The sequence below is a fragment of the Octopus bimaculoides genome, chromosome 5 (genome assembly GCF_046866305.1).
Source record: "Octopus bimaculoides isolate indiv1 chromosome 5, ASM4686630v1, whole genome shotgun sequence".
NCBI classification, from domain to species: Eukaryota; Metazoa; Mollusca; class Cephalopoda; order Octopoda; family Octopodidae; genus Octopus; species Octopus bimaculoides.
In genome coordinates this window covers 51,701,715-51,719,696 of record NC_142932.1, presented here as the reverse complement: position 1 = coordinate 51,719,696, position 17,982 = coordinate 51,701,715, and the positions used below count along the sequence as shown (strand labels likewise).

Sequence of the window (17,982 nt, the reverse complement as noted above, 5' to 3'; positions counted from 1 at the left end):
TATTATTAACTCTTTGAAGATGGGGCCTCATTTGGAGTTCTAGTGCCAAGAAGATGGAGCCCTTTTTGCAAGCCCTACAGAGGGCATGCGCTTAATTTTTTTTTTTTAATCATAAAAAAATTAAGTAATTACTTTACATACATAAAACTATATATATTCTTGTAAGAAATTGAGTGAACTAATACAATCTTCTTCACCATTCAAATTTTCAGCTGATAGATTGACTGTCATCTCCTAAGGGTTAAACATTTCATCATTTTAAAATGTTAATCCCTACACATTTCTTCTTTCTCCGTTTTTTTTGTTCTTCATTTTCTTTCAACTAATCACTTTCTGTCAAAGAGCATAGACTTAAAACATCAAAGACTATACCATTCTTCCTAGGCATCAAACTAATATACCTGCTTGATGTTGCCTCTCCTGTCTTTGTCTTTTGTTTTCTGTAAATTTGAACTACATATATCAAACAAGTTTATTTCTCAAATGGCATGGAAATATAATACTCTACATTTTTAATTTCTTAAAGTACTGAGTTATTATATTTATAATTGTCTCCAGAACATGATGTACAAGTGCTGATGTGACCATCTTGTTAAGAACTTCATTTTGCAATCATGGGATTGAGGGTTCAATTCTACAGCACAGCAACTTGGTAGGCTTAATTTGTCACTCATTTTAATACCCACACCTAATCCTTACTTTAATCTCATCACTAATTTAGTATAAATCCAATATATGATCCACTTGGCCATTTCATTACCATATCTCTTCCAGCTAAATAAATCATATTCACATTTTTATTTTCCTTTTAAACACACAAGAAAATTATAAAGTAATTAATTAATGTAACTTGAGAAAAATTTAAATTAATGAACCTTACCAATATCAATATTGCAGAGTTCTCCAGTATACCCTGCAGGACATTCACAATAGAAATTTTTGCCATCAAGAATACATGTAGCATTGTTGTGACATGGCAATGAACTACAGGGATTTGTGGTTTCATTACAACTGAAATTAGACAGATTTTATAGTTGCAAAGCATTTAAATTATTGTCAGTCTTGAACAAGGATTTTGTGTGTGTGTGTGCATGTTTATGTATGTAGGCTTGTGTGTGTGTTTATATATGTAGGTATGTATGTAGGTATCATTTCACAATCATGAGGTCCTAGTTAAGTATCTTCTATCATAACTTCATTTCAACCCAATTCTTACAGGTAAAAATTAAAGAGAAATTTAGTGATAATATGTTTCTGATGGTGTGTGAATAGCATTACAATTCAGTATTGAGTTGATACAGATCAAATGAATACAAATTCTAATGAGGTTTTAAATGCAAAAATATTTGTTTATCATTAACAAATTAATATTATTGTTACTACAAACAGCAAGGAAAAGATGTTTACACAAGTAAAAAAGTTCAAACTTCATATGTGATGTTGGATCAGGTATAAAATAGTTGTGAGTTTCATAGAGTTAGCTGGTTAAGGTGTGTTGCTGCCACCATCACCATGGTGTTAACCATTGTTGTTAACCATTTGGTGCCACAGACAGTTCTCTGCTGCTATCAGCTGTCTGCTCTACTTTCTACTCATTAGTGGTTGAAATGCAGGAAATATATAGCCAATGCTCTTGGTCAGAAAAAGCACATCAAAGATTTAATTCTGTTCCACCAGAATTTTTGAATGGTTAAAATTTTGATGGCATCGGTAAAATTTGAGTAAATCACATTCGGGTAATTTGATCTTTTGCATCAAATCCACTGAGTTGGGTTCAATTTCTAGGTGTTTTGTGATTACTAAATATTCCTGCTACCAAGAGAAACATGAAAGTTCATCAGAGAGATTGTGTCTGTAATTCTGTGTTCTAGCCTTATCGCACACTATGTCATGCAGATCCTACCCAAGGATTACACTACCCTTTTATCCTTTAAATTGTTTTATGTTCAAAACAGCTAAATCAAGCTTCTCACACCTACCATATAATATAACTCTAAAAATAAAACAACTACATCATTGAAATCTCAAAGCTATAAGATAAGGCATGATTAACTCAAAATAATGTTCATAAACAAGCATTACATTTGACACAGTATAAACTGAATCTTTTCTACTCTAGGCATAAGGCCCGAAGTTTTTGGGGAGGGGCCAGTCAATTAGATCGACACCAGTATGCAACTGGTATCTAATTTATTTTAATTGAGTTTTTACCTGTAATTTTGGATTTTGTCCCTAATATTATTATAATTTATTATATATGTATATATATAGTTTAAGGATACCATTTTCTCTCCTTCCTACCAGTCTCAAAAGCCCTGTAAAAAGTCACGAACACTGCTTTCTTCCTCGTGACTAAGTAATTATATAATAAAATAAAACCACTTACAAATCTCCAGTATACTGATTCCATGAAGGACACAGGCATCTGAAGGTACTGTATAGATTCTGGCAGGTTCCATTATTTTTGCAACTATCCACCTTACAGTGATCAATATTCTTTTCACAGTTACGACCAGAAAAATCTGAAATTGATAATTGGCCACAGTATGAATTTAAAATGCCATGCTTTCACAAAATTTAGTGGTAATACTTTTTGAGTAAATATTTCTGTTTTTTTTTTTTAAGGACAGCAGATTGGCTAAATTGTTAGAAACTTGGACAAAAATTCTTGAAGTATTTAGTTACTTATTGTACACAAGTTGACCGACAGCAGACAAATATATCAATGAGGCATCTAGCCTCACTTTGATACACTAGCCTAGCTTTGATACAGTAGCCTCATTCTGAGCTACATTATAGAAATGACCTTAGTTCCTGCCAGGCTTTGGTAAAAGACATATGTCTTCTCTACAGCTTCATGCGCAATCTCCCATGCGCGACTCATGTCTAGTCACCTTGACACAAGATATATGGTTCATAAATGAAGATATTTTATCACATGCACATTCTCAAAATGACTGTTCTCATTACACACATGCATACAAACTGTAATATAAATATTATATGTTACTTCCTTCAGTGCAAAAGCAAAAATCAAAACTTTCTTTGTAGGTGAACACATGTTTTTGTATCATACTACATATTTCCACCACAAAAGGTGAACACAGAATAAATAATATATTTAAACACAAAATGTTTTATGGTGATTCATACTAATTGTTTTTCCATTTAATAACATGCACTTGAACAGCCAACAACAGCCACTATAAAATGATGTCCTCGACGTGATTTGAACATGCAACCTTCTACATTCTTATTTCAAATTCCACCAGGGTTCACTTAGTTTTTCACCTGTTTTAGGTTTCTAAAATATTAAATTAAATCCTGGGATTGATATAACCAACTATCTTTTCTCCCTAAAATCTGTGGCTTTGATCTCATGTTTAAAAACCGATGCAAGTGAGATTTTATTTGTTCTAGAACAGAATCAGAACAAGTTGATATAGTTGGGGTAAAAAGCACACAAAGAGAGTAATTTCTAATAACTTAAGCACATTACAATAAATTTGGGAGAAGACAGAGTTGACTTGATTGATCTCAATACTTGACTCATACTCATTTCTATTGACTCTTAAAAAAGAAAAGGCAAAGACTACCTTGGCAAGACTTGAATTCAAAACATCAAAGAAATGTAATCTAAACTCCACAAAACATTTAAATTGAAATTCTTTTTCACTCTAGGCATAAGGTCCAAAATTTTTTTGGGAGGGAGCCAGTTAATTAGATCGACCCAGTATGCAACTGCTACTTAATTTATTGACCCCAAAAGGATGAAGGGCAAAGTCGACCTGGGTGGAATTTGAACTCAGAACATAAAGACAGATGAAATACCACTAAGCATTTCACTGGGTGTGCTAACATTTCTGCCAGCTCGCCAACTTATTTAAATTAATATTCCATAGATTCTTCCATCTAGTGTTCTCACACTAAAGATTAAAAAGACAGAAAATCTGTTATGATAAACTTTGATGTATGTATGTATGTATGTCATTATTCAGTTTATTTCAAGATTTCTTGCCAATAGAAATAAAAACTGGTTTCTAGCCAAGATCCAAGGCTCTTTCACTGGAATTTCAACATCAACAACAGGGTATTTTTGTATGTATGTATGTATGCATGCATGCATGCATGCATGTATGTATGTATGTAGGTGCAGATTTCTATGTTTTATGTCTGTATCCTCATGCATATATTTGCATATCTAGACATGCTTATATATATTTAAATGATAAACTTCTGGAAAGTTTTATAGATTTTTACAGTTCCAATGATGGATTGGATCTCTAGTCTTCAAATTAGCTTTTTCCTTTCTGGTTTTGAGAAGCCCAATTTCTCAAGATTGGTATTTAGGCAGGGCCCCAATAATTACAGGTATAAACCTGAACTTGTAATCTGGATAAAGTAACTAATGACTGAAACAAGTAAAAGATAACGGATATATATATTATGATTGACTGTTGACTGAACACTATTCAATTTTTTTTCTCCGTGTTTTTCTCCTTGTCTCCATATTCTTTCTGTTGAAGAGCGTAGCTCGAAACGTCAAAGACTTTCCGTATTCCTGAGCGTACATTCTCCCATATATATATATATATATATATATATATATATATATATATATATATATATATATATGTGTGTGTGTGCCTGCAGCATGTGTAAGGACTTTCGAGTGAGATCGTTGTCAGTGCCCCTGGACTGGCTCTTGTGTGGGTGGCACATAAAATACACCATTTCGAGCATTGCCGTTGCTAGTACCTCCTGACTGGCCTTCGTGCCGGTGGCACGTAAAAGCACCCACTACACTCTCTGAGTGGTTCGCGTTAGGAAGGGCATCCAGCTGTAGAAACTCTGCTAAATCAGATTGGAGCCTGGTGTAGCCATCTGGTTTCACCAGTCCTCAGTCAAATCGTCCAACTCATGCTAGCATGGAAAGCGGACGTTGAACGACGACGATGATGATGATGACAGTCAATAGGTGAGATCTAGAGATGTTCAATATAGAAAACATGGCATAAGTCATGAATATGAACAACTTTTAGTATCTGTGAATTGCTCCCATTTTTTCAAAGCAATTGAATCATATCCAACCCATAGGATCACCAATGATTTAATAAAAGAATTGCAACAGAGATCTTAACAATTAAATGAAGTTTTTACTGTTTTAAGCTTAATAAAAGGTTAAAATGATTTGCATAAAACTTTCCTTCTAATTTATTTATTTATTTATTTATTTGTAATTGATCTTCAAAGTATGTTCAATAAACAATATTCTTGTTACCCTATTTCTGTTAAAGTACAGTACTTTTGTTTCAATTGATTTTGAAAACAATGAAGAATTTAATAAAATAATTTTCTCATTATTCATTTGGTGTTTGGAATATAAACTGACATGAAATTTAGAGAGAAGGTTTTAATTCAAAATTTCATATTAATTTGTTCTAAATACTAGCTTGATAATGAGTAAAGACATCCTTCAGTCATGAATGATCATGGGATTGCACCTAGCAATTTCCCCTCCAATGTACAAGTCCAGGCAATGTTGTTTATAGAAGATCAGCAGTCACCCATGCATACCAGCCACCTCTCTCCATGACATCAATGTTATCCAAGGGAAAGGCAAAGGCTCCAGTGGCATCGCAACCCATTTCTATAGTTAGACAGGCTGACAGACAGATAGAGACAGATACATCAGAGAAATCCACAATGATATTTTTTTCTAAGTTAGCAATAATGATACTTACTTGGGTCACAGGTACATGTGTAATTGCCATCCTTAGTAGATTGGCATGTACCATTATGGTAGCAGGGATCTGATGCACAGGGATCAATAGTAATAGAACAATTTTCTCCTTTATAACCTGGAAAAAAAAAAAATTAAATTAATTAGTAATGTTGACACTCCAATTAAATATAGACACTTCTTCACATTTATAAGAAGCTATTCTAGAGAAGAGGAACACATTTAGAAGAGATGATTTTCCAGGACAGCTTGTATACTTACTCATAGAATATTTATTTTACACTTTCATTGCATGACAAATGAAAGTTTTATAAGTGCTAAGTATTTACTTTTTTTTTAGTTTATCTGTAAGTCAATCATGTTTTAACAAACATAACAACTGGGACCATCTTGTATTTCCTTCAGGCAGAGTGTATTAAGAATTATATCATCCAATATATTTAATGTGTTAGAACGGCATGCTGGCAAAAATGTTAGCACGCTGGGTGAAATGCTTATCAATATTTCGTCTGTCTTTACGTTCTGAGTTCAAATTCTGACGAGGTTGACCTTGCCTTTCATCCTTTCGGGGTTGATGAATTAAGTATAAGTTGTGTACTGGGGTCAATCTAATTGACTGCCCCCTCCCTCAAAATTCCGGGCCTTGTGCCCAGAGTAGAAAAGATTATTATTATTAAGGCTGTGAGCTGGCAGAATCATTAACAAATCGAGCAAAATGCTTAGCAGTATTCCGTCTGTCATTGTGTTCTGAGTTCAAATTCTGCTGAGGTTGACTTTGCCTTTCATCTTTTGGGGATTGATAAAATAAGTGCCAGTTGAGTACTGGAGTCGATGTAATTGACTATCTTCTTTCCCCAAAAATTCAAGCCTTGTTCCTTTAGTAGAAAGGATTATTATCATCATTATTATTATTATTATTATTATTATTATTATTATTATTATTATTATTATTATCTCTCTCTCTCTCTCTCTCAAACACACTGGAATAAATCATCTAGTTCAGATCTAATGAGGAAAGGGCTCCGAAAGGTTTAAAAAATATCCAAGATACATCACATGTTACAACTGGTGTCCCTACAACTCCTGATGAAGTATCAGGGGCACCAGTGTGATCTGTATATGCCTATATGTGTGTGTGCACATGTTTGTTTATATATGTGTATATAAAAGAAGATAAAAGAAAACAATATAAATACCTGGAAAGCAGCGACACTCATAATAATGTCTGACAACTGAACAATTACCATGTTCACAAGGATTTTGAACACAAATATCAGTCTCTGAAATAGAAAAGCAAAGTTCAGCATTTCCCAAATATCAAATGAACCTTTTGTTGCGATCTTTCTTTTACTTGTTTCAGTTATTAGATAGCAGCCATGCTGGGACACCATCTGGAAGAATTTTTAGTCAAATGAATTGATCCCAGCACTTAATTTTGTTAAGCCTGGCCCTTATTCTAGCAGTTTCATTTGTTGAACTACTAAGTTATAGGGACTTAAACATACCAACACCAGTTGTAAAGAGATGGTGGGAGGACAAACACAAACACAAAGACACACATAGATAGGAGTGGCTGTGTGGTAAGTAACTTGCTTACCAACTACATGATTCTGGGTTCAGTCCCACTGTGTGTTACCTTGGGCAAGTGTCTTCTACTTATAGCCTCAGGTCGACCAAAGCCTTGTGAGAGGATTTGGTAGATGGAAACTGAAAGAATCCCGTCGTATATATATATATATATATATATATATATATATGTGTATGTATATATATGCTTGTGTGTGTCTGTGTTTGTATCCCCACCATCGCTTGACAAATGATGTTGATGTGCTTACGTCCCTGTAACTTCGCAGATAGAATAAGTACTAGGCTAACAAAGAATAAGTCCTGGGGTTGATTTGTTCGACTAAAGGTGGTGCTCCAGCATGGCCACAGTCAAATGACTGAAACAAATAAAAGAATAAAAGAAAAGAATATATATATATATGACAGTCTTCTTTCAGCTTCCATCTACCAAATCCACTCAGAAGGCTTTGGTTGGCCTGAGGCTTTAGCAGAAGACACTTGCCCAAGGTGTCACACTGTGGGATCTAACCTGGAACTATGTGGTTGGGAAGCAAGCTTCTTATCACACAGCTATGCCTGTGCCTATATACATATATATATATATATATATATATATAGGTACAGAGGACCCATCAAGCCAAGTGCACCCATGCAGGTGGCATGTAAAAACATCCTTTTATACAACATATGTTGTATAAAATATAGAGTATATATTTTTCATTATATTCATTAGTATTCTATATAAACTCAAATACTGATTTCAAATTTTGGTACAAGGCCAGCAATTTTAGGGAAGGGGTTAAGTCAATTTCATCGATTTCAATGTTCAACTGATACTTATTCTATCAACCCTGAAAGGATGAAATGCTAAGTCAACCTCGGCAGAATTTAAACTCAGAGCAAAATGTTGCTGAACTCAGATGAAATGCTGCTTAGCATTTCATCCAGCTTGTTAATGATTCTTCCAGCTTACTGCTTTTAATAAAATGAAATATTAAAAACTAATATAGGGGATGATAGCAGATTATCTACACCTGTAGCAGCTGTACAACATTGTGTGTTATACATAGTATTATAAGGGTTCTCAAACAATTTGGATCACAAATTTAGAAATGCATATAATCTATGGTAAACAAAATTAATTAAATATGGAAGGCAGTATAGTGTTTAGCAGTAAGTTCAAATTTTCTGCCTACCATTATTTGTTACAGTTTTATAGTTTTCCAAGCTGTGGGTATGAATAGATATCAAACTTTCTGGATGTATTTGCCATGACAAATTGGTGTCCTTGAGAGTGGTAGAGGTATTTATCATTATTTTCACCTCACTGAGTTTCAAGCTAAATACAGACTTTATGAGTGTTTATGGATTACTGTACCATTACATGAACAACCGAAATGAGGACAGTTAATATGAGCTTATTTATTTGTTTATTTTATTCCATTGAGATTGTTAAACCCTTTGCTTCCTATGGAGCATGGGCTATTGACAACTATTCTTTACTATTCTCAACTCTGAAATGTCATTTCTGCTTCTCTCCAGTTAGGTTACTGCTTTTTCCTTTCAGATTTTGCTGCATGGTATCATATGTTACCACGAGGAAAGGCTTTCTCTCTCAGGTCTTGCTGGTTCTCAGTTGCCATCAATGCTTCTGTAACTTGCTTTCTTCTAGGTAGGGATGTTGGCCCTAAGCACATGCATTATTTTCTCTGGGAAGAGGTGGTTCATATTAGTTTGGCCTCTATCCTTTGAGCTGTCCAGCATAGGAAACCCTACAAAGGGTTTGGGCTCTGCTGGTATAGCTCTTAGGGACATTAAGATACACTGCAATAAAGACTGGACTTTGTGGGGGATAATTTGTGAACTCAAACATAATTGGTTACAAGTTTGCAACAAACCAATCACTGGTATATCTAGAACTACAGATATGTTGGTTACAACAGGTCATTCAACTGATTACCTACATAGCACAAGTGTGTTTAAGAGTCCACATAGTAACAACAATAATGGCAAAAACTGAAATCAGACTCACCTGTGCAATTTGACCGTGATATTGAACCAGGAAGACTTGTTTGATTATGGTAACAAGGTGAACACATGGTACTTTTGTGGAACATATTATAGGTATTTGCAGGACATGGCTGACAGGGCTCATAACCAGTTCCAGAAAAGTAACCAGGATAACATTGCTCTGAAATAGAATATTTTAAAATGATAAATAATCAACAATAAATATATCAAGTTATAACCTATAAGCAACATTATTTTATATATTTTATAGAAGCCTTGTTTCATACATCTTATAGCAACCCTATTTTATACATCCTAGAGCAACCCTATTTTATACATCTTATAACAGAATTTATTTATCCACCCTATAACAACCTTATTTTATACATCCTATAGTAACCTTATTTTATACATCCTCTAGCAACCCTATTTTATACATAATTCTTTGGCCTCTGTCTGCCACAATGACCATCAATGAAAATACAAGTTGTCTATCCCATGTGTAGAGTGTTTGATAGGATCCAAGCCTAAACAGCATGATACTGAGGACAGATTGTTTCCCATGCAGCATGTCCCTCCATCTCTAGGTTACAGATGGATCCAAAGAAACAGCCCAGTCATTGCAATTTGACATCAGTGTCATCAAAGGGGTAGCCAGAATGAGGTTGTAGACATCGTTGAACTACCTCAAGGGCTCTGACACTCAATTTCCTTTCAGGGTTTACTCCCAAAGCTTCTCTCATGGCTGGGTATGGTTGCAAAGCAGCAGAGGTTTGGAATCAAGGTTTTCCTTCTCCTAAATGGATTGCTTCTCTCCCAAGTTAATGAGTTCCATCTGCCCCACTGACTTACTAATTAGTAGCTGAGTGCTACAACCACAGGTCAGAGTATACCTGGAAACAATAGTGTCTAAGAGGTGGTTCCATACTCCCCAAAACCCTAAGACTCACAAACCAGGACCCCACCATTGGATTCAGTTTAAAGTCATACCGAGGTGTGATGTACATAATAAAAACTAGAATACATGTACCATGTAGCACCACAGTTGCACACCTGGCTATGTAGTTAAAATGCTTGCTTTGAAATTACATGATTCTGGGTTTGATCCCACAGTGTGGCACCTTCGGCATGTCTTCTACTATAGCCAAAGTGGAATTTGGTAAACAGAAACTGATATGCAGAAACACATTGTATGCATAGTGTGTGTATGATCATGTATGTATGTAAGTTTGTTTGCACTGTGTGTGTGAGAGAGAGAGAGAGAGCAAGAGAATATGTACCTGTATGAGAGAGAGTGTGTGTGTGTGTGTATATGTGCACGCATGTGTGTGTGTTTATATGTATGTGTGCATATGAGGTGCATGTGTTTGCTGTGTGAATGTGTGTGTTGTATGTGTATGGTGTGTGAAACAATATTACCAATTAAAAGCAAAAAAAAAACAAGATTGTGTAAATGTAAAAAACATAAACTTAGCCACCCAGTAAATATAGATCATTAAAATAAGACAATTGTAGTGTGGAAGATATTTGTAAGCCAGTCAAGAACACTCAAAAATTGTTAGCTTCACTTCAACATTTAATTTTCATTTGTGTCAAGATATTTTGGTTGCTTTGAAAGCGCAGCCTGTTTTCTGACAAAGCTTGGTGCTACACCAAGTTTTGGTGGGTATATCAGCCGAAACATTGTGTAAACAACAAACAAGATGAGGACAAATATCTGCTGAATGTAAATAATGTAAATAATGCAAGTAGTGGGTAGATCTGACTAAAACCTTTGAATGTGGTACCCCAGCAGGGCCAGAGCCCTATGACAAATATATTCTTAAAATAAAAGAATTATGAAAACGTACATACATGTATGCATACATACCTACATATATGTTTGTGTGTGTATACATATATATATATATATATATATATATATATGTATGTATATAAAGACATAAATGACAGAGAAATAGTTTGATGATATTTTATTGAACAATAAGACAATTCAAATATTACGATAAATTGTTTCATAACTTAAAAACATGTAAATAATTTATATTATATTTAATAATAAATAGATTACTTACATGTCTGCATCAATGCAAAATGCAAAACTCTTTAAAAATAATGCATTAAGGAGCTTTTTTTTTATGATTACTTGAATCCATATATATATATTGTAACATATATATATATATATATATATATATATATATATATATATATATAAAAGAGGTGAGGACTGAAATCTTTCAAAGAGATGTCAAACATCGAAGTCTGCTGGTACAGTCCAAGTAAGGAATATATATAAAAAATATATATTCAGTATTTGCAAAGATAATAAATGAAGTATAAGGAAAGGAAAAATTGTAGGTGTAAACGACCTTTAATTCATAATCCAGGTTGGTACAGAACCAATATGCATCTTACAAATTGTTTTGGAGTCTAATTAATTCCAAAGACAAAGATGAAAATCTCTTCTTGAAATAAAAATTAGATTCTTCATCTAGAATTACATAGTGGTATGAATAATTATGACCAACAAAAATATACAAAGAGCTTTCATAGCCCAGACGGGAATGAACAAATCAAATCAAATTTTTGTCTTTAGAAATAATTAGACTCGGAAACAATTTATAGAATGTATATTGGTTCTGTACTAATCTGGGTTATGAATTAAAGATCGTCTATACCTACAGTTTTTCCTTTCCTTATACTTCTGATATATATATATATATATATATATAGTGGGTCATCCTATAAATGTGATTTTTTTATACTTCTTTTATTTTTCAAAATTAAGATAAACAAAGTTGTTTTTAAATCTAAAATATACTCTCTTTCGTATGTGTATTTCGTGTGCAAGATTCTTGATGTGGATACGTGAGTTGAAAGAATACAATTAAACCTTGGGAGAGGCATTATGCCGGTAATAAACACATGCACTGGTTCAGTCCTTTATTAATTTATATAGTTTTTTGTTAAATTATTTCATTGCACTCTTGCAATCTCTTCAGTAACTTGTCTCTCCACTTCCATTTATTTTGAATGTATGATCTGGCGTTGTTTCGAAACTGTTTGGTATGAGCATGTGAGTGTGTGCAAGCTCGTATGTGTGCACGCTCATGTGTGCACGCACTTATGTGTTCGTGCTTATATGTAAGTATGTAAGAATGTGCATCCATATGTGTGTTTGTAACAATTTCGTTTATATCAGATCAGATAGAGACATTTTTAAATTTTTTTTTATTTTTTAAATTTATTTTATTGTATTTATTTATTTTTTAATTTAAATTTATTTACGTTCATATTCCGCATCATATGTGTGAACAACACATGCAACCATGGGCAATTATAAGGCCCTCATCTACGTGTATTTGGTGTTCAAAATTGGTTGCTTTTCAGTTATGAGGACCGACTCCTGTATTTGTCGCAACGATGCGTCACCGGGGTGTCTAGACAGGATTTCTATGCTAATTCTGTCCAGTACACCACCATGTTGTTCTTTGGCATGCTGGTAGAGCACCGAGATTTGGTTTTGATTATTATAGTCCTTCCAACATTCGTTTACACGCTCAGCCAAACTTCTTGCCATTTCACCTATGTATGTCGTGTTTCTGTTTTTACACTCACCATCCATACAGCTTATTTTGTAGTCCACATTTCTGGCTTTGCAGTTGGCACCAGGACTATATTTGCACACAATGCAAGTTACTGAAGAGATTGCAAGAGTGCAATGAAATAATTTAACAAAAAACTATATAAATTAATAAAGGACTGAACCAGTGCGTGTGTTTATTACCGGCATAATGCCTCTCCCAAGGTTTAATTATACTCTCTTTCATTTTTCTACAATGCTCTTCCATTTATCTGGTAGACTTGCAAGGCCCCTCTTGCAGAAATCACTTGTCTGTGATGAAAATACTCCTTCAGTACTGTTCTGATCTCATGTACAGAATTCATATTTTTCCCATCCAAATGATTTTGAAGACTACGAAATAAATGATAATCAGATGGGACAATGTCAGGTGAATATAGTAGGTGGGCATCGTTTCCCATTCAAATTGCTCCATCCTTTGGAATCCCATCCTCACTGTATGTGGCTAAGTATTATCTTGATGGAAGAACACCTTTTGTCTTGAAACCAAAGTTGGTCGTTTTTCTTCAAGTGCTGGTTTGGATTTAAAAGTTCAAAGTGGACTAAATATTTTATATCCAACCAAACAGATAACAACACCTTACATGGGTGAAGACCTTCTTTAGCCTGGAGTGCCAATGTTTCTCCTCTCCCTACCCACTGTCTTTGGTGCTTGACATTTTTGTAGAGAACCCATTTCTCATCACCAGTCACTATTTGGTCCAAAAAAGATTCGTTCGTGAGATGTGACAGCAAAGAAGAGCACACATTCACTCTCTGCGTGTGATTAGACTCAGAAAGTTTGAGGAACCCATTGACCCAATTTGCTGACTTTTCCAATGGCACGCAGGTGTCAATGAACGTTTGTATGACAAAATCCAAGCTTATCTGCTAGTTCCTCAACAGTTACATTGGGATTTTGTTCTGCCAGGGTTTGCAGGACATCCTTGTCAAGCTCTACAGATCTTCCAGGATGAGGCTCATCTTCTAGGCTGTAGTTTCTGACTTGGAATTTCTAGAACTACCATTGACACTGGCTTATGCTTATTCTCTGATCCCCATATACTGCATTAATATTCCTTGCACTTTCCATTACATTGTTGCCTTTATTGACTCATAAAGTAAAATATACTGAATATGCTCCTTTGTCACTTCCATTACAGATTTGAAAAAATAACTGTTAAAATTGAACTGCACTCTTCAAAACTTGCACCGGGAATAAATACAAGGTAAAATTACTACCTGCTTTTATAGCAAGCTGATGCAGGTAGTTTATCCCATCCCCCTCATTCAATTTAAAAACACACATGCATGTATGTGTACTTGCATACATACATATATACATATACATATACATATAGACTTACATATATGTATATATGTATACTTGCATATCTATGCATATATACATATATGCATGTCTGTATGTATACTTGCATATGTATACATATATTTATGCCAATAATTATTGGTGCACTTGATTATGTTAGTAATTACCTAAATGACAATCTGAAAAAGATCTGATTTTGAGGGGAAGAAAATGATCAGCTAACATGCACTTTACAAGTACAGTCTGTAAATGGATTGGTAAAATATGAGAAACCTTTTCTGTTATTCAGTATACAACACATATCATTGCTGTATTCAGATTTTATCATTAGAGCTTCATTTCTCTTTTAGAAATCAGGTCCTTTTCTTTTAGTGAGAATTCAAACAATTAAAAAACAAAATGATAGAATCATATATACATAATAATGAAAAAATTGAAAGAACAAGACCGCCTAAGAGTTAAAGATATATAATGAATGAGCAAAAGCAAGAATAAAACATTACAGAGACAAGTTTTTACAAAGGTGTTGTTAGTCTAATGTTTGAAAGGAAAGGGAAAGGGTCTTTGACATTTCAGACATTAGTCCTTCATCAGAAAAACAAAATGAAGGAAATTTGGTAGACAAGAGCAAAGAAGAAAAAGAGAGTGGAAGAAAAAAAGAGAAAAGAAAAGGTTTGGGTTAGGGATAAGGCTGAGATGCAGTTCTGTGGGGAGTTAGGAAGGGAGGAAGAGGTGAGATATTCTGTGCTTGTACAGGAAGATATGTGTGGGGAGATGGGCATAGAGGGGGATGTTAGTGGTATTGGATGCAGGTGACTAACTAGGGATTGGTGGAACTGTGCAAGTATGGGACAGAATGTGATACAGATGAGAGGGTAGTGTAAACAAAATAAATATAAAGAAAACAGTGTAGTGGGTGAGATAAAATATAAAATAAATAAAACCAGGTGTGAGATCAGAGGAAAAGCTACAAGCAGGGAAAAATAAACAAATGTATTATGTAAAAATAAGATAAGATTTCTGGCTATGAATTTGAAAGATTTAGGCAGAATCTGAAATGTTACTTTGCTATAAGGAACATTAAACTGACAAATGTCAAACCATAAATAAAGATGCTCACCGGTACATTGTGTCACATTGGTGGAGCCTTTAAGCAGAGTAAATTTCGCTGGTGGACATGGTTCACAAAATGTTTTGTTAAAATAATAAGTATTTTTATCACATAGTTTGCATGGAATATGACCAGTTGCTGATATACTCCCTTCTGGACAACCATCTGTGAAAACATTTGATAAAAAAAAGAAACAAATTATTAAAATATGATAATTTTAAAGTTTTATTGTTTTGTACAGGAAGAAAATCTGTCACATTTGGTCTTCCCCATGGCTAGACATGCATTTTCAGGATAATGGAAATTAATGACATTCATTTACTGCAATCATTCACTGTCATGGCAAGGAGACACAAACAGTCTCTCTCTCTCTCTCTCTCTCTCTCTCTCTCTCTCTTTCATACACACACACACAAAATGGACTTCTTTCAGTTTCCAACTACCAGAACCATTCACAAGGTTTTACTTGGCCCAAAGCTATCAGGAAAGACATTTGTCCATGGTGCTACTTAGTGGCACTGAACCTGAAATCATGTGTTTGGGAAGCAACTTTTTAACCATACAGCCACGCCTATGCCTGTCCTTGAAATAAAACACAGGCAGATTAGATGGCTAAGTGACTCATTCAAAATGAACTGGGACATAATACCAAAGCTACCATTTAGTCAGGTCAGGGATCACATCACAGGCTGATGAGACTTATTACTGGTACCATATAAACCACTACTACCTGTTCCACAGTCAAGTTGTTGGTGACTGAACCAGCTCTCACACTTAAGTAGCTTACAACTCTTGTGAGGAGGATATCTGGACAACCAGAAGGATTAAAAGCAAGACCTGTTGAAGGACAGATGAGCTCCTTGTGAGCAAATGACCATCCAGTGGGAGAAGGCAATGGCAAACCACCTCAATATCTCTGCAAAGAAAACACTATAAGAAAGTCAGAACAAATTAATGCCATGTTTTCATCCATGCTTGATCAGTAAAAAAACTTTTGTTGTAGTGTCATCAATGCACTGTAAAAGGGTACAATACATGCTAATGATGACCTTTTAGATCAGGGGTTTTCATGCACCCCTTTGATTATTTTATTCTGGTGGATCTTTATAACCATTCAATGTTTAAAAACTAGTTTTGTAGAAACTGCTTTCAAAATTCCATTTTTTTTTCACCCATTAACTTGTGTAGTGTGAACTATGTAAAATGCTAGAGAAAGAAACCTAAGCTGTTTCTTTCAATACATACATCTAAAGCAAAATCTTTTCAAGGGCTCTTAAAATACTATTGTGGATCCCAAATTTACTATTTTGTTGTGGGACCCCACAAAAATCTTATATGGACCTTCAGGGGCCATATGGACTCTGGTTTAGACAGATTTTTGAAAAATGGAAACCTGGAAGTGCAGAGACCATATGGCATAGAATAGTTTGAAAGTGAAGGAGAGAAATGAAATCCGCAAAGAGTAAGAGACAGAATGCTGCTAAAGACCAGTTTGAATGCCATTAAATTATCACAAAGCTGTTTTTCTCAATTGAGAAGAAAAGGATTAAATAAAATGGAAATGAAGAGTAGAATTTGAAACTTTTTCACTAAAATATGAAAAGAATTGATTGCAACAGTAAAAGGAATTGCTTTGTGTAGCCAGTCTGGACATATATAAGACAATGACAGACAGAATCAGTCTCAATACACACTATCTTTCTAGAATTCCATCATTTATTTATATGAGGCTTTTCATATAAGTTATTAAAAAAAAAACTGACCAACAAATTATGTTCAGTGTAACAAACATCTTCTTACTGCAACAAGTCAATAAGGGAGCCCCAATGGGATCATTTGAACTGCCATAAATAATAGTTAAATCTCCCTCAAATCCATTAAATAAAAAAAGGATAACTTAATGTATTCATACATAGCCTAAAAACAATGTAGTTGCAATTGAGAATGCCTTTGTTTTTTTTTATGTTGCTAATTTGCTTGATTTGATTTTTTTCATTTTGTTTTTTTATGACTTATTTTTAGGTCCACCGAGTCAGATTTAACCTGGGGATAAACAACATCTAATGTAAGTTTACACATCTCTTTTGAGATACATGAAACTGGAATCAAGGCTGCCAGTGGGATACAAACCCACATCTACTGTAGACATGTCAGGTGTTCTACCAATGTGACATGGGCACCTTTCGACATATTCTATCCAAAAGAGATTTTCAACCCAATATTTGCATGCTATTATTTGTAGCTTTACATGCTTTGAGGCCCACTGTTTCAAAAAAGAATTACATCACATTCTCTCAAAAGTTTATAAATTTTTATGGTGCCAATAAGAACTTATTAGTTCTTTAATCTGAAATGAGACTTACCAAAGCAGTTTTGTATACTTGAAGAGCCCTTTTGAGTGTTGTATGTCCCATGAGGGCATGCTGTGCAGTTACTTGAACCATACTGTGAGTTGTAAGTATTTTGTGGACAAGGTAGACATTCTTTGAAATCAAAACCATATTTTCCCGGAGGACAGGTAACTTTGTCAAGGATAAAAAGGAAAACATTGATCAGTTAATAGATGATACTAGCATCATCATCACCATAACCACCAC

The 17,982-nt window shown here is 34.4% G+C and overlaps 1 protein-coding gene across 5 annotated transcripts in view; it reads right to left on the bottom strand.

Moving 5' to 3' along the window:
• LOC106881248 (uncharacterized) overlaps positions 1-17,982 on the bottom strand; it is a 297,452-nt gene that overhangs the window by 94,234 nt on the left and 185,236 nt on the right. For all 5 annotated transcript variants that reach the window (XR_008264114.2, XM_052967796.2, XM_052967797.2 and 2 more), the window contains exons 26-32: positions 17,749-17,907; positions 15,395-15,550; positions 9,342-9,500; positions 6,940-7,023; positions 5,745-5,861; positions 2,387-2,522; positions 881-1,011 (exon numbers count right to left, since the gene is read on the bottom strand). Coding sequence is in view for 4 of the 5 variants with exons in the window: in XM_052967796.2 (XP_052823756.1) it covers positions 881-1,011; positions 2,387-2,522; positions 5,745-5,861; positions 6,940-7,023; positions 9,342-9,500; positions 15,395-15,550; positions 17,749-17,907 (942 nt within the window). In the remaining variant the exon portion in view is untranslated. The remainder of the gene's footprint in view (positions 1-880; positions 1,012-2,386; positions 2,523-5,744; positions 5,862-6,939; positions 7,024-9,341; positions 9,501-15,394; positions 15,551-17,748; positions 17,908-17,982) is intronic.